At 38.9% G+C, this 20,898-nt stretch overlaps 1 protein-coding gene across 1 annotated transcript; it reads right to left on the reverse strand.

Moving 5' to 3' along the window:
* Window positions 1–218: 218 nt before the first annotated feature.
* hook1 (hook microtubule-tethering protein 1) lies at window positions 219–18,496 on the reverse strand. The gene is made up of 22 exons (XM_042482631.1): window positions 18,360–18,496; window positions 16,269–16,354; window positions 15,276–15,348; window positions 14,300–14,350; window positions 13,299–13,431; window positions 12,917–12,984; window positions 12,224–12,286; window positions 10,896–10,979; window positions 8,746–8,909; window positions 8,527–8,667; window positions 6,291–6,492; window positions 6,059–6,169; window positions 5,872–5,959; window positions 5,719–5,785; window positions 5,493–5,633; window positions 4,586–4,673; window positions 4,295–4,326; window positions 4,107–4,189; window positions 3,871–3,971; window positions 3,019–3,120; window positions 2,850–2,918; window positions 219–2,765 (listed from the first exon to the last, which is right to left on the reverse strand). The coding sequence occupies exons 1-22, from the start codon at window positions 18,402–18,404 to the stop codon at window positions 2,607–2,609; spliced, it is 2,151 nt and encodes a 716-aa protein (XP_042338565.1). The 5' UTR covers window positions 18,405–18,496; the 3' UTR covers window positions 219–2,606.
* Window positions 18,497–20,898: the final 2,402 nt, after the last annotated feature.

A 20,898-nucleotide genomic window follows, 5' to 3' on the forward strand; every position in this document is an offset into this window, starting at 1 on the left:
TGATTCAGAATTAAGGTGGCTGGTGGGCACGTGTCATGAATCGGATGGTAATTTTGCATGCACATTTATTTTGTGTGCAGAGTAAGAACCTTTTAGTGCACATATTGGTGAATGAGGCCCAATTCTTTTTAGCTTTAGGTTTCTCAGAAGAATAGACCTTCATGTTGTTAATCGTTGGACCCAAGATAAGATTGATGCTATAACATATAAAACACACATTTACAAAAAGAATTTATTTATTCACAAGAAAACCCAAGGCTTTAAATTTACTCATTAAATTCCTGAAAATGTATAATGCCTTCATCCACTTTTCTTCATTAACACACAGACATAACACTCTGTGCTGTGCTACGTGTGATTGTACATCTTCATTTCGTATAAATGACAGATTTTAAATAAGCAATCTACGAGAATCATCCACTGCAAAGGAATTAAAAGCGCTTTGACTAACACTATAGATCACAAATGTCAAAATCACCATAACAGAACGTCTCTTTAGTGTTACTGCAAACATACAGAGTGACAATCAACAGCCATTTCATGTTGTGAAACGAGTGCAGTTTAACTTCAAGAAGGATGGACAGCCAATAACCCACAATATCAAAAAAAACAGCGGCTTCTCTACAGCGCTCTTCACTCTGACACTAACAGCCTGAAAACGTATTTGATTAAATACAATATCTACTACAATTAAAATTCTCAAGTTACAATTTGCAGATACAGTATGAAAGCTTAACCTGGATCTGACATTCGGATCAGAAGCTGGTGTTAAAATCATGTTTACATTACAGCTTTACAACTTCAGTGACTTGATTTCTGTCAAGAGCTTCAGTGAATAGAAAGGCCTGCCAGTTTTCATTTAGAGCATGCTGCCAGTAAGGAGGTCAAATCACACTTTAGGAGTATAGAAAATACACAGTAAATACACTTGTCCTGGATTTCTTGTGTAGGATTTGTCATTGCAGCACCTCAGAGGTTGATCACTTTATGATTGATAGGATCTTCACAGCTTTACAAGATGGGCTTGTTCCAGTTAAGTAAACTGACTGACTGATGTTTGATGCTTAAAAGGAGTTGGTGGCCAGCACCAAATATAGCGATCAATTTCTCAAAGACATCTGAAGCACATCTGTCTTTTAGTCAGTCTGCTGATTAAATCCTTCGAGGAATACTTCACCCACAAAATGATCTTTTGTGTATTAATTACTCACCTCATGTTATGCTGAATTAATGAAAAAAAATACTGATACTCATGACAAGGGGTCATGAGTATCAACCGCATGCTACATAGTCAGCACACCGGACTTTGACCCAGAATACGAACCACATAAATTCATAGAAGAAACCTGGGGAAAACAAAAGAAGAAGAAGGAAAGAAAACAAAACAAGACGCTTGCTAACTTGTTTCATATGTGACATAAGAGGTCAACCTCAAGAAGGTCCAACACCTTCAAGCTGAAAGGGGGCATAATGCCACCTACCGCGGCAGAGTTTTGGACATACTTCCATCAATAAATAAATTCTCCCCAAAAGTTTGTATATTGGGACAAGGACAGCAGTCAAATGAAACTGCCTAATAGAGTTATATTAGAAGCTTGACTAAAACTGTGCATGTAAACAAACTGATACTGACACACAGATGAGTAGCACGCCTGGGCAAGCCTGTGTGTTTGAACTCTGCTCAATGGCACACAAGCACAGTGCCAATGCTCGTCCTTGCCCAGGCATGTTACTTGTATGCGGAAATTATTTAAATAGTAAGGTTTTAGCAGAAACGCATGTCTTGGAAGTACTAGGCATACAGCTGAATTATACTGCAGTTGTGTGTGAGTTTGTAAACGCATGTTTTGATACCGTTTTGATGCTGTTAAATGCAGCCCACCTTTTACTCCAAGTCATCAAGATTTTTTTATGCTTTTGGATTCTTGTTCAACATGGAGGCATGTGAGAAAAACTTTTTTTTTCTTCTGAAATTCAGCATAACTCAAGGTGAGCAACTGATACACAAATGATCATTTAGTGGGTGAAGTATTCCTTTAACTGCATAGTATGATGGTACAGTTTCCTATACATAAACAATCATCTGAAATTAGTTGGCTTTAGTTCAAGTAACCCCTTTTTAAAAATCACATTCATAAATATTTCGGGCTCCAATTCTGAATAAGATAGTCAAGCATTATTTACATTTCTTTCAAGCCTGTTCAAGTACGCAGCATGACAGGATATAAGAGTGAAGGCTAAATCGATTACAGCGAGTGTTCAGCCGAGTCTGCAGTTGGCAAAGCAAACACACAGAGCAGGAGGGAAAATAAGCTCTACAGGTTGGGACAATGTGCGCTACTTTAACTAGTGAGGTGAAAGCAGGTTGTGTCTTCCTGTTCTATGAAAGGTCGGCCTGTAGCTAGTGTATTATGGGACAGTATGCTGTAACGTCAGGTATGTGACCTATAAGGTTGTGTTTGATGAGTGCTCAGTGCTCTTCGCCGTGACCCCTCCCAAGCACTGAGAGCAGATGTGTTTAAGGTCACTTGAGTGCTCACTGGTGGGAGGGAGAGTATTCTTCCCTTAACTGAATAAAGGTGAGACATTTGGCTCTACGTCGAGGTCTACTTGGAGGTAGTGGCAGGCACGCTGATGGAAAGCGCCCGGCGTGGGGCGTTTGAGACTTGTCGCTGTTGGGACAAGAAGGACTGGCCGGGGGAGAGCACGGAGGAGGTGCAGCCACCGAGACGTGATTCAATCGCAAGCTTCTGAAAGTTCAGACTCTGAGGACGGTCAAAGGCAGATTTGGATTGTTAATAATGCCATAAAAAGCAGGATGTTACTGAGGTAATTTGATTTTACTTTACCTTGTTATACCAGGCAGTGACAATCAGCTTCTCCTCATACTCTCTCAGTTTGGCCTGCTCACATAGACGCTGCAGAGGCAAATCAGCAAAACATAAGCAAAGTTGAAAAAAAAAGCCCATTTTTAAAAAACAGTGCATATTTAGTGAACAAGTCAAAAAGCAGATTTACTTCCAGGTTGAGAATCTGCTTGTCCCGATCTGCTAACTGGTTCCTCAGAGCCTGAATCTCAGCGGTGGCTGGATTTAGTTTAGGATCCAGCGCTCGGATAACCTACAAGCACAAAAGAGTGGATAATTTCTGAAGTCAGATCAAACTACTTAAGTCAAACTCAAATTTTAATGGATAAGGTTAACAACATACCGTTTTAATTAAATACAAACAGGGACCCCACACCCTCTTAAACATCAAATTCAATGACTTTTAATTCCCTAAAATTCTAGGACCCAACACAGCTTTCTATGAACATAAAGGAATTAGGATGACACTCAGCTCACCAAAAAAAAAATTAAAAACTCAACAGCAATGTCTCTTTTGAGAAATAATAACCCGATTACTCAAGATAATCCACAGATGTTGTGAGCAGTTTCATGTAGGAGCTATTTTCTTTTTATTAAACTACATTTGCATAGAAGGACGTGCGTCTACTCATGGACGAGATGCTCGTGCTTGTGACAGCACAAGTTGTAAACTTTAATGAGCTATAACGTTGGCTACCTTAGTGATGATAGGTGAGCTAACAGAAGACAATTTCAATCTAGGCTAACAAACAGTGTATAATTTTGGATTTGGGGGTAAACTGTCCCTTTAAACAGAGCCTATTGACTGATGTTAAGTAACAGAATATAAAAAAAAACACTTCATCACAAAATATATACATTTGAATTATTTCAATGACCCATGTCTATTTAAAACAACTCTCAAGGCCTTGATTTGTTTTTCACAGATAAACCTTCTAAGGTTTCAAGAAGCCTTGAGAACCCTGTACAAAAATAAAAAAGAGAAATGACTCTCAGGACTCACGTTACGAGCTTTCTCCAGGTACATTTTGTACCTCTCTTCCATGGCCCTCATGTCATCGTCCTTCTTCTTCAGAGCAGCCATCAGCTCATCCAGCTTCAGGGCTGAGAGGCCAGAAAGAGTTACGAGGTTTTAACTCAGTCATATGCTTCTGTTGTGTATTGATTCAGTGTTGTAGAGGACGAGGTTTGGGCAGTGATGTCATAATCGCAAACTCATACATGTGATTGGAGACTTACTGGTTTGAGTGTTGTCGGGCTGAAGGTCCTCCAGCAGCTCTTTCTTCTTCATGATTTCGTCTTGAGCCTCATTCAGCTGGACCCTGAGGACACAAATTATGCTCCTTTACCTCCCTCTACTGGTGCACACATACGTTCATTTTACATCTCAACTTTTGTACAAAAATTGACACATAATTCGTACTTACATGTGTGCATCAAGTTTCCGCTTCAGGTTTGACTGAAAAATAGAGAAAAGATCTTAAAGGGTCTACAAATGCAGTACAAAGGTAACATTTAGTTTAAGTGATTAATTGTGCACTGCAAAAATAAACTTTTTTTTTTTTTATTACCCCTAAATCAGTTTAACAGTCTGAAAACATAAATAAATGTGATTTCCTTCCGTAATGCCGTGCCAGCATAAAGTCTAAAGAGCTTAATCAGATTAACTCTGTGGGATGTTTTCTCTGTATGGGTGCCGGTGCTCCTGGCACACTCACATCATCAGGTTTGGCTGCCTGACTCTGCAGAGCCCTCTGGAGGTCCTCCACCTGCTGCTGCAGCTCACTGATCCGCTCTCTGCTCAACCTGCAGAATGAAGAGGAAGGAAACACTGACAAAAGAATATATGTATAAAGGAACTCAGGCTGCACCAGATGTCTTTTTTTTTACATTCAAAGATTAAGATTTTCAAATGAAGCCTCAAATGTCGTTGTCATATTTTTTGATGTCATCAAACTAATAAAACAAAAAATAATAAATCCTCAATTTAAATTAAGTGTTTCATTTAATTAAATCAGGGGTATTTAGATGGCACTTAATACCAGGTGCATGCAAAAAGAGTAACCAGTTTTTTCACCTCGATGAAAATGTTGTTTTTGAAAGGCTAAACCCCAACAAATATGGGCTGAAGCAAAATGTTTCATTGGATAAAAACATGTTGGGAATTTTGCAAACATTTACGTCTAGTTTTTCTACTTTAAATCTAGACTTTTGGAATTTAAACACTCTGGAGTTATTGGAAATGTTTGGATCACACGAGACAGAGACAATCATTTGCAGCCACCACTGGAAACCAATTCCACAAATAGTGCAATACTAATAATAATAATAGTGTAGCGTAATCCTAATCTGCAACTGTGCAGAAATATCAGGTTTAAACAGAATGAACAGACATGCAAAAATATAAATAAATAAAAGCAGCTCAACATTCGACTGCTTATTTAGAATTTAAATGTCAGTGTTATGAATGAAGCTTCGAACTATTCGATACAGCCCAAAAACACATTTAATCAATGCAAAACATTAAAAGGCTAAAAACAGCAAAGCAGCAAATGACTTGGGAGAAAACAAACCTCTATCACATCAACCTGTTGCTGATGTACAAAGAGAGATAAAGCTGTTAACCTGTTCTCAGTATCCAGTTCACTGCGTGTCTTATGTGCTTCCTCCAGCTGGTCCTGCAGCGCAGCGATCTTCTCCCTCTCACACTCCTCCTGCTGCACTCTCAGCATCTTGTTCTCATGCTGCAGCCTGATGAACTTCTCTCTGAACAATCACACATACGAGGTCAGTGTTTACATATCACAATAAAGCAGAAAGTAAACAAATTCTACACTTCCAGAAGTATCACCTGTACTCAATAGGTATTAATTCAGCTGCCAGGTTTTCATGACTGGGGCTGCTAGAAGGAAGCATCCCTAAATGAAAAAAGAATGAGCTCTTTAGAATATCAGAGAGGTCAAACAGCATCATTACTGTCAGATATGAGTATCCAGTCACAGACCTGCTTGAGAGAGCTGGTGCTGTTGAGCCTGAGTGCATCGCAGCTCCTCATTGATCTCCTTTAGAGAATCTCTCTCAATGATGATCCTCTGATGGAGGAAAAGGGATTTTAAAAACAAGAGTCCAAATGCTGGTTAAAGATGTTACCATAGCCAACCCTTCCTGACACATTTAAAAGGCTGCCTCACCTCTTTCTCCTTCATCACAGTTTCATGTTTTTCCTCTAACTTCTTCATCTCATAGGCCAGGTTGTCTGCTCGCCTTGACTCCTCCGACAGCTTCCTGTGCAACTCCTGGACCTGTGAGACAGCACGTGAAAATACTACAATAAAATCTGTACTGTATGAGATTTATTACATATGAATTGCACTTTACAGCAGAGTTTCCCTTTCATATCCGACCATGATTTGCACGAGTTACCTGTCTCTTATAGGTCTCGAGCTGTGCCCGGGCAGCATTGGCCTTGCGCAGCTCTTCTTCCAAGCTGACAGTGTTGTGCATGTAGGTCATGTTATTCTCCTCCAGCAGCTTCATCTGCCTCTTCAGGTCACCGAGATTCTCCAGTTTGCGTTTGTATGTGTCCACTGAGGCCTCCAGCATCACCACTCGATCTGAGCAGTTCCTGCCGGATATAAATACAAAATAAATAAATGAACTATGTAAATTTAAAAATAAAGCTTTCAGTGGCAAAGTATGGATTTTAACAGTAAAGGCTCGTGCACACATTTTATTTCTTGTAGACAGGTGTGTAGGAGGAAATATCCATAGGCAAGAGAAGTGCTGCACACTTGATTTTACTTGCAATACACTATTGAAGATTCATTTTGGTGATTAGACTTTCATCAGGTACAACTGAGGGACTATTTTGTATTATGGTAACTTACTGCTTATTAGAGTTATACTATGACAGCGAAATAGTGATCTACCATTAGTCCTAAATTAATACTTTCATTTTAGAAGAGACTAATTTAGATAAACTGATTTCAGTTCTATTTATATTAATCAATGTTTGTATGTAGACTGATGTAGTTGCTGTTCACTGTAGATTTGGAAATGTCCATTTTTAATGATGTGATGTTCTCTCTCTCTAAACCCCTCTCCCTCTAATACTCTTTGCCCACCAAATTTACGTATACATATGGGGTTTTAAACATAAGAAAACTTCTATCACTATGTTAACAGCTCTGCAGTAGAAAATAATGCCTTTCTGATTTCCTACTAGTGTGTCACGTTCAACGTCACAGACACACCAAAAAAAAGGTTAGTAAATAGTAGAAAACAGCATGGAGGCCAGTGAAAATGTTACAGCCTACACTTATTCTTTAATATTGTTTACTTATTCAGTCACTATTTCAAACTCTGTGCCAATTAATTTAGAGCGATGTCTGAGTGGTGCTTGTACAGTGATGGATGGATTTTGTGGTGGAGCATCACAAAAGGGAGACGTGCTGCATAAAGGGGTAAAAATTAGTGATTACACCTTGGTGTCACGTTTCTATAACTGCCAATTAGAACTAGAGCCAATAAATACCTGTGACAACTGCAAAGTCATTTGCCCCGAGAATGATTACTGATTGTAAACTTTTACACTTAAAACAAAAGCCAGATGTTAGTGGGTGTTACTGGGATTATTGTATAGTGGGAAAAGGGTTCATTGGCTAAATGAAGCTTAGCAGAAGCTCAGCCAGGAAGACTCTAAACACTCATTTAGTTCAGAAGTCTCATTGCCTCACTCCAGCGTCTCCTCTATCAGCTGAGTGTGGGCAGTTTGCCACTATCTCCCTAAGGCATTCATGCCACTGCCATCGAGTTTAAAACTGTTTTTTCTTTGCTGCCATCTGTTGTCATTTCAAGACCAAGAGATGCGACCCTCCTCCAGACCATTCACCTCATTCCATCATCCTCATCCTTCAGCCATCCCTCTCTTCATCTCCACCATCAGTGTCCAGACTCCATCAGGGGGAATATTTCTTAACTAAGCACAGCATCTCTGCCCCCTAATTATATACGTCACAGTGGGTACTTATCCATCTTTTCAGCATTCATCTTTATAGTGCACTATGTAAGAAAATTATTGTTCACTTTGTCTATTGGACGCATTTCCTCACAGCTCATGGTCCATAATTGGCCTTACCTGAGGAGGTGTTTGTTATATTTATCTGGAATATTCTTTGTCCCTGAGTTTTACCTGATGAAGGTCTAAGGACCGAAACATGTCTCTAGCAAAGTTTATTGCAACTAAAGGGATAGTGTGATATTTATCTTATTTATTGTCAGTGAAGTTAACTATTATTCCAAACAACTTTAGTAAGAAGAATTTTCAATCTTTAGGGTCCCTGGTCCACCTACACAGAGTAACAACTCCCACAAGAGTTATTTTACTTACTGTTTTCTTGCTTCTTTTCATTTCAACCTACTCTCTCAAGGCCATTGCAGTGCAATCTGCATGCTGAGTTTTGTTCCAGCCAAACAAAACATCAGCTAATTTCACTGATTAGAACACCCCCAACCAGACAAGAGGAGCTAATCAGTGAAATGATAAGCTGACCTTCCTTCTCCATCAAACTGGAGATCTGGTTTCTCATTTGGAGGCAAAAAACGACATTTGTATGCTGCTCTTTGAATAGAGAACAATTTAATTTGACGCTACACAAACCTCAGAACGTCCAGTTCGTCTTTGAGGGCTCGAGATTCTTCTGCTAGGCTGGTGAGCTCGTCATTACGGTGCTGAACCTCAATCAGCTGCTTCTCCAGCTCTTCACAGTGGATCCGGTAGTCATCCTTGGCAGCCTCCAGCCTAAAAGATGCACATGCAAATAATCGTTCAGACTTTTACAACCATAACAAAGTTGCTGCTAGGCAGAATGAGACACACCTGAAGTTCTCCTCCTGCAGCGCCTCCAACTGTTGCTGCAGCTGACTGTGCTTTCTTCCTGAGGGGGTGCTTGGGTCGTCGAATGTGTCCAGCTGATTGGTTCGATCTGTTAGGACATCATTCTCAGCCAATAAGCTGTTCCGTTCCTCTTGAAGAACAGCCACCTGTCCAGGAACAACAAGGTTTGACCAACTCTCACCGGTGATACAAATCCAACAACGTTGCAGTGAATTAAATATACAAATAAAATATCTTTGTCATGTCAGCAGAAGAATCTGTGATATTTAATCTCTATTTGGTCAATTACTTCATGCAAAGCAGTAAAGTCAAATCTGAGCATCAAAAGATACACCCCCTCCAGTACAGACAACTCTCTTCCTCTCCCAGCTGTTAAAGCAAACAGTTCAGTTAATCCATGGCAGCAGAGCACAGACAGAGTGCACTTTAAGCAAACATGTTAATACATGGTTAGTTAGTTTGAATTCTCACCCATCATTTTACTGGTGCCTGACATAAAATTCCCATTGTTTAAAAAGTCCTAAATACAAACTTAATAAACAACCCCTCTACAATTACAATTTAACTTTAGAAACTACACATTTAAATAGGGCTGGACTATATGGTTAAAATCAATATCATAATAAAAATAATATTTTTCTTAAATATATATGTGGTACGCTAAATAAAATGATAATATAATTATATAGAGCATTACACTCAACATGCTCTTTGCATGTTTTTGCCCATGTAAAATTTAAAAAAAACTTGAGGTAATAATTGTGTGGCCTTCATGTTCAATTTGCTTGGAGTCACTGAATTAGAAAAGAGAATTTGTAAAATAATAGCATGATATGATCATCATTATCACAAGAATTAATCGTCTGAGTGTGTAAGATTTAGAGGGATTTAGTGGCGTCTAGAGGTGAGGAATTCAGTTTGCTACCAGCTGAAACTTCGCCCGACTAGGATTCCTTCAGTCTTTGCTATTCAGGAGGTTTTTTGGAGGAGCTAAATTATTCCTAGAGGTCTCTTCCTCTCCAAACAAATGGACATGGTGAATTTTACCACTAAAACTGAATTACGCAGTTTCACGTGACAAATTAGTTCTCCGACACTGCTTGTTACAGATGGGCTTCTAATTACAGCGAAAGGCAAATGTCCCTTTCCAAAGCCAGTGTTTGGTTTATTTTCTCCTGTAAAAACATGCCGGTGAACATCGCAATGTCCATAAACCAGGGTCCTATGTAAATAAAAGGCTCATTCTAAGGTAACAAAAACACAACATTTTTTTTATTTTCAAGTGAATATACACTATAGAAAATATACTTATATTATATTCCATTTCATTTCCAATATATCCCCCTAAATCCTACACACTGGAATTTTAAAATGAAAGTAAATAGTATTGAATTATTGCCCAGCCTTATTGTTAAATCTAATCCTATAAAGTATACTTTAAATCTTATATAGAATAAGAAGCATTTTAAAATAAAGTGACGTTGCTTTTACCAAAAGAAGTTGACAAAATGGTTATTATGACAGACAGACGTTCCCAGGTAAATTACTGGAAGAATATGACAAAATATTGAAAACACGTTGCTGACTTGTCTCGAACTGAATCCTGACAGAGCCATCTGTTAGCTGAGTTAGAGTAAATTTCAGCAGCTGGTTTAGACGGTTTAGTTTTGCCGAATGGTCGGCCTGTTCGACTTACCTTGCTGCAGCGAGAGATGAACAAGACTGGTTACAGAACAAATCAATCTGTCGAGAGTCCAGTTGAACAGTTGATCAGTGCCTGTGCTACATCTAGTCTGCCTGTACAGTGCTGAGTGAGGCCTTCTAGCAGTGGCCGAGCACGGGCTGGGTGCCACAGTGCGACCAGCGAAGCCCAGACTCTAAGCCCACAGTTCTTCTGCCACAGCAGCTCCAGACAATGGACCCGAGCATTACAGCGAATTACACAACTCCTGTTTATACTGTACCACAGGCATGTCTGTGTGTGTGTGTGTGTGTGTGTGTGTGTGTGTGTGTGTGTTGCATGAAGATTTGAATACCATCAAACCAACAGAAAGCACTGAGGCTAGACATCTGTAAATAAAACATATTAATGTGTATTTTTGTTTGAGTTTGTATTTAAGCTTTGTATTCACCTGTATGTCCAGCTCTTGGCAGCGTTGGGCTAACGCTTCCTTCTCTGCTAGAAGCTCAGAGAGTTCCTCAAGGGCTTTTTTCAGCTGGACACATGAAGAAAAGCAGAATTAACTAACATGTACATTCACTTCAACTTGTTGACTGGTTTCTGGTGCTGCAATACTCAGGTCGGGGGGCTCAAATAGCTTTAACACACTCCTATAACTGTCTCCTCCTCTCTTTATAGATGGCCAAGTTCCATTTTTATCCAATGACAAGCCTGTTACAGGGACTCATCCTGCCATGCATCTGCCTGTTCAGGCAGCTGATGCCCAGAGCGCTGCACTGTGCAGTGACAGTAAATATTCCAACACTGGGATTCTCTGCACAGCGGTCAGACAGATCCAGAAGAATAAACGTCTCAGTGATGAGCTACTCGAGGTTGGAGTGACTCTTTTAAAATGGTACTGTTAACTTTAGCTATGATGCTAATGTTGCCTGTGTCCAGACCTTGAAATCAGTCCACTCCACTGAGTTGACTGATTCGTCTGGCATTTTGATTTGAAAGAGCGGTTTCTCTGTTGAAAGAAAAAACATCTTAATGAGCGCCACATGGGGCCTAATGATTTGAAAATCAGTGCCACAGGAAGGAATAATGTCATTGTAAAGTGATAGTCAAGTGTTACCAAATGGTACACCTGAACCTACGAGGTGTACTGACAACAATGGCGACTGCTATGGACAAACAGACGCTGCTATCCAGACTGTTCAATATCAACATGTCTTCTCAGTATCAACATCATTGTGTGTTTTTACTTTGCCCCACTCTTAAAATCCTAGCAAAACAAGTATGTTGGCACTGCTGCCATCAGTGTGCATCAGTATATTTCAGCAATATAAAGGAGAGTCCTCACATAAAACTTGGCCATCTGTGTAGTAGAAAGATGCAGAGACTTTGTAAACTGGTGCTACATGAAGATGAAAATGATGGTGATGACAAAGAGGAGGGTGCAACAGAGGATGAAGAACACACACAGACAGAGAGAGAGAGCAACAGTGTGGAGACAGAGAGGGACAACAGCTCAGCCCCTCCAGCAAGGAAGGAAATGTGTATTTCTGTTTTGTCTCATAGAGTGAATTTTCAGAACAAACAGAACAATAAAACGCATTGGGCTCAGTGTGCAAGGTTCCTGTGTGTAATGATTTGTACTGGAAGTCGGATTTAAAAAAGGAAAAGGAAAAAAAACAGACTTGGTGTGCAAAAACCGTTACATAGCAGAAAGTACCAGCTTTGTTAAAACAGTACGAAGATCTCCCTGTTGGGAATCTCTTCCATAATAACACTGACCTGCTGTTCCAAGTCCCCTGACAGCTCTGCTCCAAACGGGGCCATGATCTCTTTACTCATGAGCTGAAGAGGAAAAATGGGTTTATGGATCACACAAACTCATTAGAAGAGATGCTAAGCCTTAACCTATTTTACCTAAAACGCTGGTGGTATACCCTTTACCCTCCCTAAACAAATACTGCTTCTGAAGCCCCTTTGAGACACTAAAGTTACACACAAATGCACAACTGTTCAACCAAGCTTTTCCGAATATCTTTAACCTTTTGAAACCTGGAGCGACATCACTTGTTTGTGCTGCTTTCAGAGGTCTTTTATGAGTATTTAAACCCTTGAACCTAGAGCAAAAAATAAGAATTTCAAAAACATTGGAAACACGCAATGAGAAACTTAGTAAATGTTACCATAAATTACAAGATATTAGTAGATTTAAAAAGTTATATTAAAAAAAAGCTAGGTAAAAACTGTAGAAACTGTTACTTTCTTTTTTATGTTCTTCTGTCTTTCATTTTTTAAAATAATTTCTTAGGATTTTTTGTAATACTTTTTACTAATTCCTTGTTAGTTTGTTTGTCTTTTCTTCTTTCATTGCTCATTGCTTTCTTCTCATGTTTTTGACAGAAAACAAGTCAAATAGCTCAGATTTTAGGGTTAATATCTCTAACCTGAGTGAGAGAGATATGCGGTATTACTGACCTCCTGGATGGCTGTCATAACAACATGCTGCACCGACTCCTCCAAGGTCATGATGATCTGAATGTATTCTGTCAACAGAAAGAGAGAGATTCACACACATTGACTGCATCATGTATTACTTTTCAGCACTGGTGTCCTTCTTCCAAAAGTAACACTGCCGTCATTGATTCCCCGGCCAGGCTGCCTGATGGACTCTGCCTTTGTCAGAGGCTTGGCAAGGCAATAATTATACATTGTTCAACTGACGGGCCTTTACCCAAGTGGATTCTGATGGAACAATTCCCTTTCTATCTCCTCTTTCCACCACATGGATACTGCAGATATCTGTTTGTGTCTAATTTGTGTGCACAAAATTGTGCGCAACACAGAAGCAGCCACGCACCTTGTTTACGCTCACATCTGACAGCACAGCCCAACACGAGCTGCAGGAGCCTCCCCAGCTCCATGGGGTCTGAATGCTCCGCCACCAGGGCCAGATCTGGCAGGGGGAAATCTGAGATTTCCTGGGCTAAGACCTGATGGTACAGAGATAGTCAGCAATGAGTTAGATTGCACTGATTCTAAAAGCTCAACCTGTTCACACGTGTTGGTAGTTTCGCTACAACTAATGCCAGACTCGCATCAAACGACGTGATTACAATACTGCAGAAAAACTTTAAGTTCATGAGGATTGTATCTGATCTAATAAGAAGAACTTATTTTAGTGAGAAATCTTAATATTTGAAACAGCTTGCCTTTCATTCCTATGGTCTCCTCCCACTAAAACATTGCAGCTAACCAACAAAGGCTGGTTGCATTTTGAAAAATCTAAAATCTAAAATGTTGAGGTGCACATACATGTTACCTTTATGGATTACATTGATGCCAAATTGACAAGAATACCGTCAGCATATGATGCCTTTTATCTTGCATTTCTAAAGTTATATGATTATGCAGACACATAAGGAGTTAAAAGGAGTTTGGTGTATTGTTTTTCACCGAGAGCAGGATGGGAAATAATCTCAAAAGGAATCTAGTTGTATTCTGTAGTGAGTGACTAAAAAACTCCCATTGCCTTTAGATGTGAGAGGCCGTCAGGCTTTGGTCGTTTAGAGGCATTTTCAAAGTCTTCTATTGTGTGTTGTAGCAAAGTGATATATATTGTTGGTGCTTCAGCACTCCATTGTGGATGTATTGTGAACCAGGCTTGAAAAGCTTGTTGCTTGTTTTGATCTTAAAAGCACACTAGGCTCCTGGGGCTTGGCCCTACATAAACAGTGCACAGTATAACTCCCACAAGAACTGAAGGAACAAACAAGAGTCTGACACTAACATGCAGCAAGTGTTAAATCATCCATCAGCTCTGCAAACACAAGGAGGATAATATATAAGACCACAACCTACCTCATTATAATAATCAACCACCATCTGAAGGATCTTCTTCAAGTTGTTCATCTGAGATCAAACACAAGACAATGACATTTTATGAAAATAGTTTACGGTCCAAACAGCAACCAAAGATTCAAAATCAAAACAAGGATTCACTTCAAACACAATGTATGCTCATGCAGTGACATAATCAAGACCTTTTAAATGTTCACAAGTGAAAATGTGGGTTTTGCACAGCAGACATTTTGACTTGTCTTTGCAGAAAAACTTAATAATGGCTTTTTTCTCTGACTGAGTCCCAGTAAGCCCAGCATGCACAATACCAGGACCCTTAAATCAAGGAGTCTTAAGTGATTTCAGCCAACATTCATTTTAGTATTCAAACCTTTGTTTTTCCTGCTGTGGCATGTCACAATGTCTGTTGTGAAAGACTGGGAGTAAAAATTGGCAATAAGGAATACACAGTCACAGCCAAACAAAGGGAAACTGAATGGCATGCATTTTGTTTTTGAATTGAAAACACATATATGGGGTGTCGGTGGCTCAGTGGATAGTGCAGGCTCCCCATGTATAGAGGCTGTGTTCTCGCCACATCGGCCACAGGTTCAATTCTGACCTCGGCCCTTTGCTGCATGTCGCCCCCTCTCTCTCTCCCCCTTCCACACTTGTGCTGTCCTATCAATTAAAGGCACAAATGCCCCAAAAAATATTTTTATAAAAACACACAAAAAAAACAAAAAAAAATATATATATATAGATGACATATTTGTACAAACATACACATTTCACCAGAGGAGTCAGAGCGTGGGGTCAGAGTGCGCTAAGCTGGGAGCAGCACCCCCGGGGCAGGCGGGAGGTCAGTGTCAAGGACAGTTTGGCAGGGTTGAAGCAAACAGAAGATTTAGCACACAGGAGGGGGGGTTCAGCAAAACACGAAGAGAGAAGTCAGAGAGGATAAGTAGAGGATGAGAAAGATGGCGCTGCTCTGTACCTTCAGTCTCCAGTTCTCCTCAACATCTGTTTTGATTCGAACGAGCCATCCATCAGTGAACCACGCTGGGTCTCTGCAGCACACAGACGGGAACAACAGCTCATCTACATGTGAAGTCTCAATTAACTGTATGCTGTTCAAGGTCAGATTCTTCTGCTAAATATATAATGCAGCAGTTTGCTTTCTCTCAACTGTCTTTTACTTACACTAATTTATTTCATACAGTACTTTAATGCATTAATGCATTGTGAAATCTCAAGGTTGCTATCTGAGGACAGCGTGGTATCTTCCTTCACTGCAACAGATCTAAACAAATCAACATTGATACAAATTGGTTGAGTAAAACAAAATCAAACAATTAATTGTTGTTTTGGGGGCTGTAAATAATGATTATTTTCATTGTCCATCAATCTATCAGTTATATTCTTGATTAATCAATCAGTTGTTTGGTTTATAAAATCCAAAGCCCAAGATGATGTCCTCAAATGCCTTGTTTTTTTAAAAAAATAAAGAAGAAAATGCTGCTCAAAAAACAAAAACAAAACAAAAAAACTCAGAATATTCACATTTAAGATGCCGAAATAAGATAATTTTGACTTTATTTGCTTAATAAATTATTTAAACTAATCACTAAGCACTACAAAAAATGAAGTCTCATGAGAAATTAATCATCCAATGCCTTCAGTGTCTAAGTGTTTAAATACGACATCATGTCTCAAAATGCATGACAACAATTTAGTGTTACTGAGCATCAAAAGAATCCTTTATTTAAGCTTTGTTGCCAAGGCTGCATGTGATGTGAGCCAAACAAGACTCGCTCTAAAGAAATACTGAAACTGCAGAGTTGCCAGATATCATGATTAATGCGGCAGATCTGGACAACCTACAGGATATGTTGTATTCCTGTGTGTGTGTGTGTGTGTGTGTGTGTGTGTGTGTGTGTGTGTGCATGTGTGCATGTGTGCATGTGTGCATGCGTGCGTGTGCTCTCACATTTGATTTAATGCCTGAGATATTGCCGCTCCAGTGGTCAGCTCCTCTACTGTTCTGCAGGGAGCAGGAGTGTTGAAGGTCTGCAGCTGTGAGACACAAAACACAGAATCATCATGAGGACCGTTAAACACTCCACAGAGAGCAAAGGGGAATAAAACATTATGGAAGGTGGTGACATGCAGGAGCGTGCTGCATTATCTAAGGTGTCACTGCAGTTACTCCACAACACTGCAGATGTGCCGAGGTGCTATGTACCTGCACCCAAACCACTACTAGGGAGGAATACGTAAAGCAGAGAGGAGATAATAGAGGGCAAGGATGACAGATTGGACTGTAGATAAAAGTGGCAAAGACACCACAACAAAGACAAAGCCTTCTCTGGTTAAGTGAAGTTGTAAATAATTAAAGTAGCAGCCATGGTGTAAGGTTGGTCTAACGACCTGGGCTAACATCCTTCTCCCCAAACAAAAACTGTCCAATTGTGTCCTGTACAAAAACTGCAGTTTATAGTGATGACAAAGCAAATCTACAAGGACACCGGTGTGAGGTTCACTGCCACCAACTAATGTCAGTGTTATTCCAAAATGAACCATCATGTTGAAACACGGACATCTAGCATTGAAAATACTCTAAGTCCATGCACAATGTAGGTTGCTGTCTTAAAAATCACATAATTCTACATGCCTCATTTGCCAAGAGTAAACAATTTGCACAAAGCAGATCCTGTAAAAAAAAAAAAAAGAAAAAAAGAAAACACAATTCTTAGTACCTTTCTGTGACAATAAGGTGAAAGGTAATAGGTTTTAGATTACTAGTTACCCTGTTAAAAATGTAATAAATTGCATAACTATTTTAATTACTTCCAAGTAATGTAAGTTGACTACTTTTTGATTACTTTTCTAACAAAAAACGGGGCAATAAAGTTCAAAGACCTAAAACAAGTGTATAAATGTTGCACCTAAATTTGTCGCAATGGATTTGCTGACCTGCATTGGTAAAAAATATGCCAAAGGGCACATTCCTGTACGGCAAAAGGTGTAAAGGAACAAAACTTATGTTTATTCAAAATATAAACTTTTTATTGGAAAGATTTTTTATATGTAATCACCAGCATTTTGATTAGTAACTGTAACTGAATGCCATATTTACTCTCAGTAACTATTATAGTTACATTTATTTTGTAATTTATTTCCAAGCACTGATGACAATAGTGAAAAACCTAGGCTTTTTTTTCCAATTATGGCAAAAAAATATGGTTATTTGTGGTGGAAGGGGAGTCATGCATTTCTCTTCATTCTACTAGGGAGGCTCAAGAAAAATATTCCCCTCCTCTGATAAATTAAGTACAGTCCCCAAACATTTCTTTCACTACTGCTGTTTTTTTTTCTTTTTCCCTAGTGTGACATAAAAGTTTCTGGCAAGAAACCTTGATAAGCTAACTTAATAAAACCCCTTAACTTAGTTGTAAGGCAGCAACCCTGTCGTTCAACAATGTTAACTGATGTGGCTTGGATATAGCCGCAGGATTTAGATGTCAGATGAACTTAACGCGAAATCTAATTAACCTATTATTAACTCAAGACAGCCAACAAACCGTTGATTCACACCCATGAATGGGAACAGGTGAAGGTAGCAACGCTAGCTAAATAAAGGTATCTATTGCTGGTGTTTGCTACATTTAATCAGTTACATAACAAATGAGACATTCAGCAAATATATCCTGGTTAATTGGATTAGCACTCAGGCGAGGATCGACCAAACTGAAGGATATTTTTGTCTTTGTGCCCTAAACTGGTAACTTTATATTTATTAGCCTGCAGTGCCAGCTCCTCACTTAGTTAGCTACAGATACTCCGCATTATGAAATGAGTAACAACGGAGGCTTAATCTCCACAATAACGGTTAACTCACGACCGTTGTGTCGACGGTTTAGTGATATGTCGTCCTTATTAGCTTGATTTTCTTTCGGTTGTTTGAGTGTTTTTGCTGACACCCCCACCCCCACCACCTACAAACAGGTAAACCAACCCGCTGCCTTGGTTTTCTTGTATCAAACGACACGTTTACAAAACGCTAAGATAAAAACCTCACCCATATTACGAGGCTCTCTGTCAGCGCAGTTTTACTCTCGTCCATTTGTTCCTTTTTTCGCTTATTTTCCTCCACCTGTCAGCAAAGCTCTTCCGCTCCTTTCCTCTGCATTTGACCTCACCTGCTGCCAAGAGGTAGCTTTCTAACGATGAATACGTACGCTTGAAAGAAGCAGCGGCCCTTCCGCAATTAAGACAACGTAAAATGTACGCGAATGGCGCAGCTTCTTGGTTCTTTGACGCTGACGTGCTAACAGGCTCGAGCTGAGATGAAGTGAGGTTGTTACAAGCAGTATCCAATCAGCGTTGAGATCTGTGAAGATTGACGGTTGGTAAACCGCGCTGTAGCCAATCAGCGAGCGCTATCTGAGATTAGTAAACGCCTTCATTATCTGGATAAAATCAAAACATTTCTCATTGCCTGCAACACAGGAAAGCAATTGAAAGGTAAAGCCAAAAAGTAAATGCATCTATTATGCATCTATTTACGTCCTTGCTCTTTTAATGTGTTGCTCTATAGCACATTTTATTTATATAGCAAAATTCATGCATTGAATGCAACACAAAGTGCTGTATATATATATATGTATAATGTTGCCTGTTTTAGGTTTTTAGAAAATTACATTTTCTCTCCTTATTTTAAATGTAATGATACATCAATTTTTCCTGTACTGTATCCGATTTTTCTGAAGATAATTTTCACTATTATTGGCAAATTCTATCCCTTGCCTTTGTATTTCTATCCCCTGCTTCTTTAGTATATTTTTCTTGTTTGACGAAAAAAAAACCCATAAAAATTACATAAGTGCGTAAACAAATAAACAGCTTAATGAAAGAAAGACTATTTTGGTTGGTTACCAAAGAAGCTTAATGCATTTATTTGAGAGAAATCTTAGAAAAAACAATGAAAATATCTGCTCCTATCTCCTTAAGGGATCCCTTTCCTATCATGGAGTGTACTTATGACCTCTGACTAAGTGACATATTTAATTTTTTTTTTAATTTTATTCAATGCATAACAAAAAAAGTAGAGAACATAAGATAAACTGTGCATTGAGCTCAAAATAGTGAATACAATAACTGCAGAAAGTTTGTGTAAAATTAGTGATTTAGATGAATTTTGAGTAGATTATTTTCTGTCTATATTGAGACATGAGTAATCCTGATATTTTAAGTAACTTTTTATACAATGCTCTATCTGTATTCATTTATTTATTGTAATAATCATTCATGTGTTCAGATCTTCACTGTACCCTTATACTGTGAGATTTTAAAAATTTCTTAACTTTAACTTTAACACATTCACTTAGTTTTCTTCACAGAAATGAATTAAATACTGAGATATAGGCGTCCTGTAAATTTTAAATTTTCTTACACCCCTTTATATGTAGAAGGCCTCACAACCCCAGTGTGGTGCCTTGGCGACCCCTATTGGAAGTTAGGACCCTCAGTTTGGGAACCATCTGGTTGAAGTTTTCAATCTGCTGTCAATACAAACAGCTTGATAGGACTTGTCTCACCAGCAAGGTTGCTTTCCCACATTCACATTAACAAAGTTATAACAGGCCTACTGTACAACAGAGAAAGATAGTCATACATAATGGAGGCCTGATGATGCCATGCAAAATTGCAGACATAAGGAAAAAATTGCAATGAGAATAATGTGTTGTTTTAAAAAGTTAAAACCAAAACCATATAAATAAATGTGAGGAAAGGCTATAGAGTCGTGCAAAAAAAAAAAAACTATAAACATGACAAGACAGATACATTTACAGCAAATATCAAATAAACAATTTCAAGAAAATTATTTTGTTCACAGTAAAAAAATACTTTAATTTCATAATCTTGTTCTTTGTTTGGCCCCATTTTCTCTGCCAGCAACACAACTGATAGCACTTGTTCAATTGACATGAAAACTTATTGCAGTGTGTTTCTTGACTACGTGACTGTAAAAGGTTACATAACCTCACCCCATAGCCAAGGGTAATATTAATCCTGCACAGCCAGTTTTGCAGGTATTGCTTGGAGTTAGTTATTAAACACAAATGGAATTTTAATCCCTTTCAGCCCTTATTTTACAGGCTATGTTAACAACAAATAGAGTCTTTTCTCCAATCAACCTGTTATCAACCTGCACTGCACCAACTACTCTCTGAAGGTTAATCATTTCTCATGAATATAATAAACTCCCTCACGTTATGTATTTATACTTCTCACGTGTGTGGGTGTGCAATTTTAATGTCAGGAATACAGTGTGTTATAAATACTGACTGCGTTCAGTCACTCCAAGATAACCAAATTTGTGTGTGTCACCTGTTTTCTGAACCAGGATGTGGAAAATTCCAAACAAAGCTTGTAGAAAATGAGATCATAAGAAGCCTAATTACATACGCGATGTGAATTTGTTTAAATGTAACACAAGGGGTTCTTACAGCACTCTTACAATCAAGTGGTCACACACTAAAATCAGTATGTGTGTATAATCTGAGACTGGACTTCACCCATGAGGCTTGCAGAGGTGTCCTTGGTCCTCCTGTTTT

Source organism: Plectropomus leopardus, chromosome 3 (genome assembly GCF_008729295.1).
Source record: "Plectropomus leopardus isolate mb chromosome 3, YSFRI_Pleo_2.0, whole genome shotgun sequence".
Taxonomy (NCBI): domain Eukaryota; kingdom Metazoa; phylum Chordata; class Actinopteri; order Perciformes; family Serranidae; genus Plectropomus; species Plectropomus leopardus.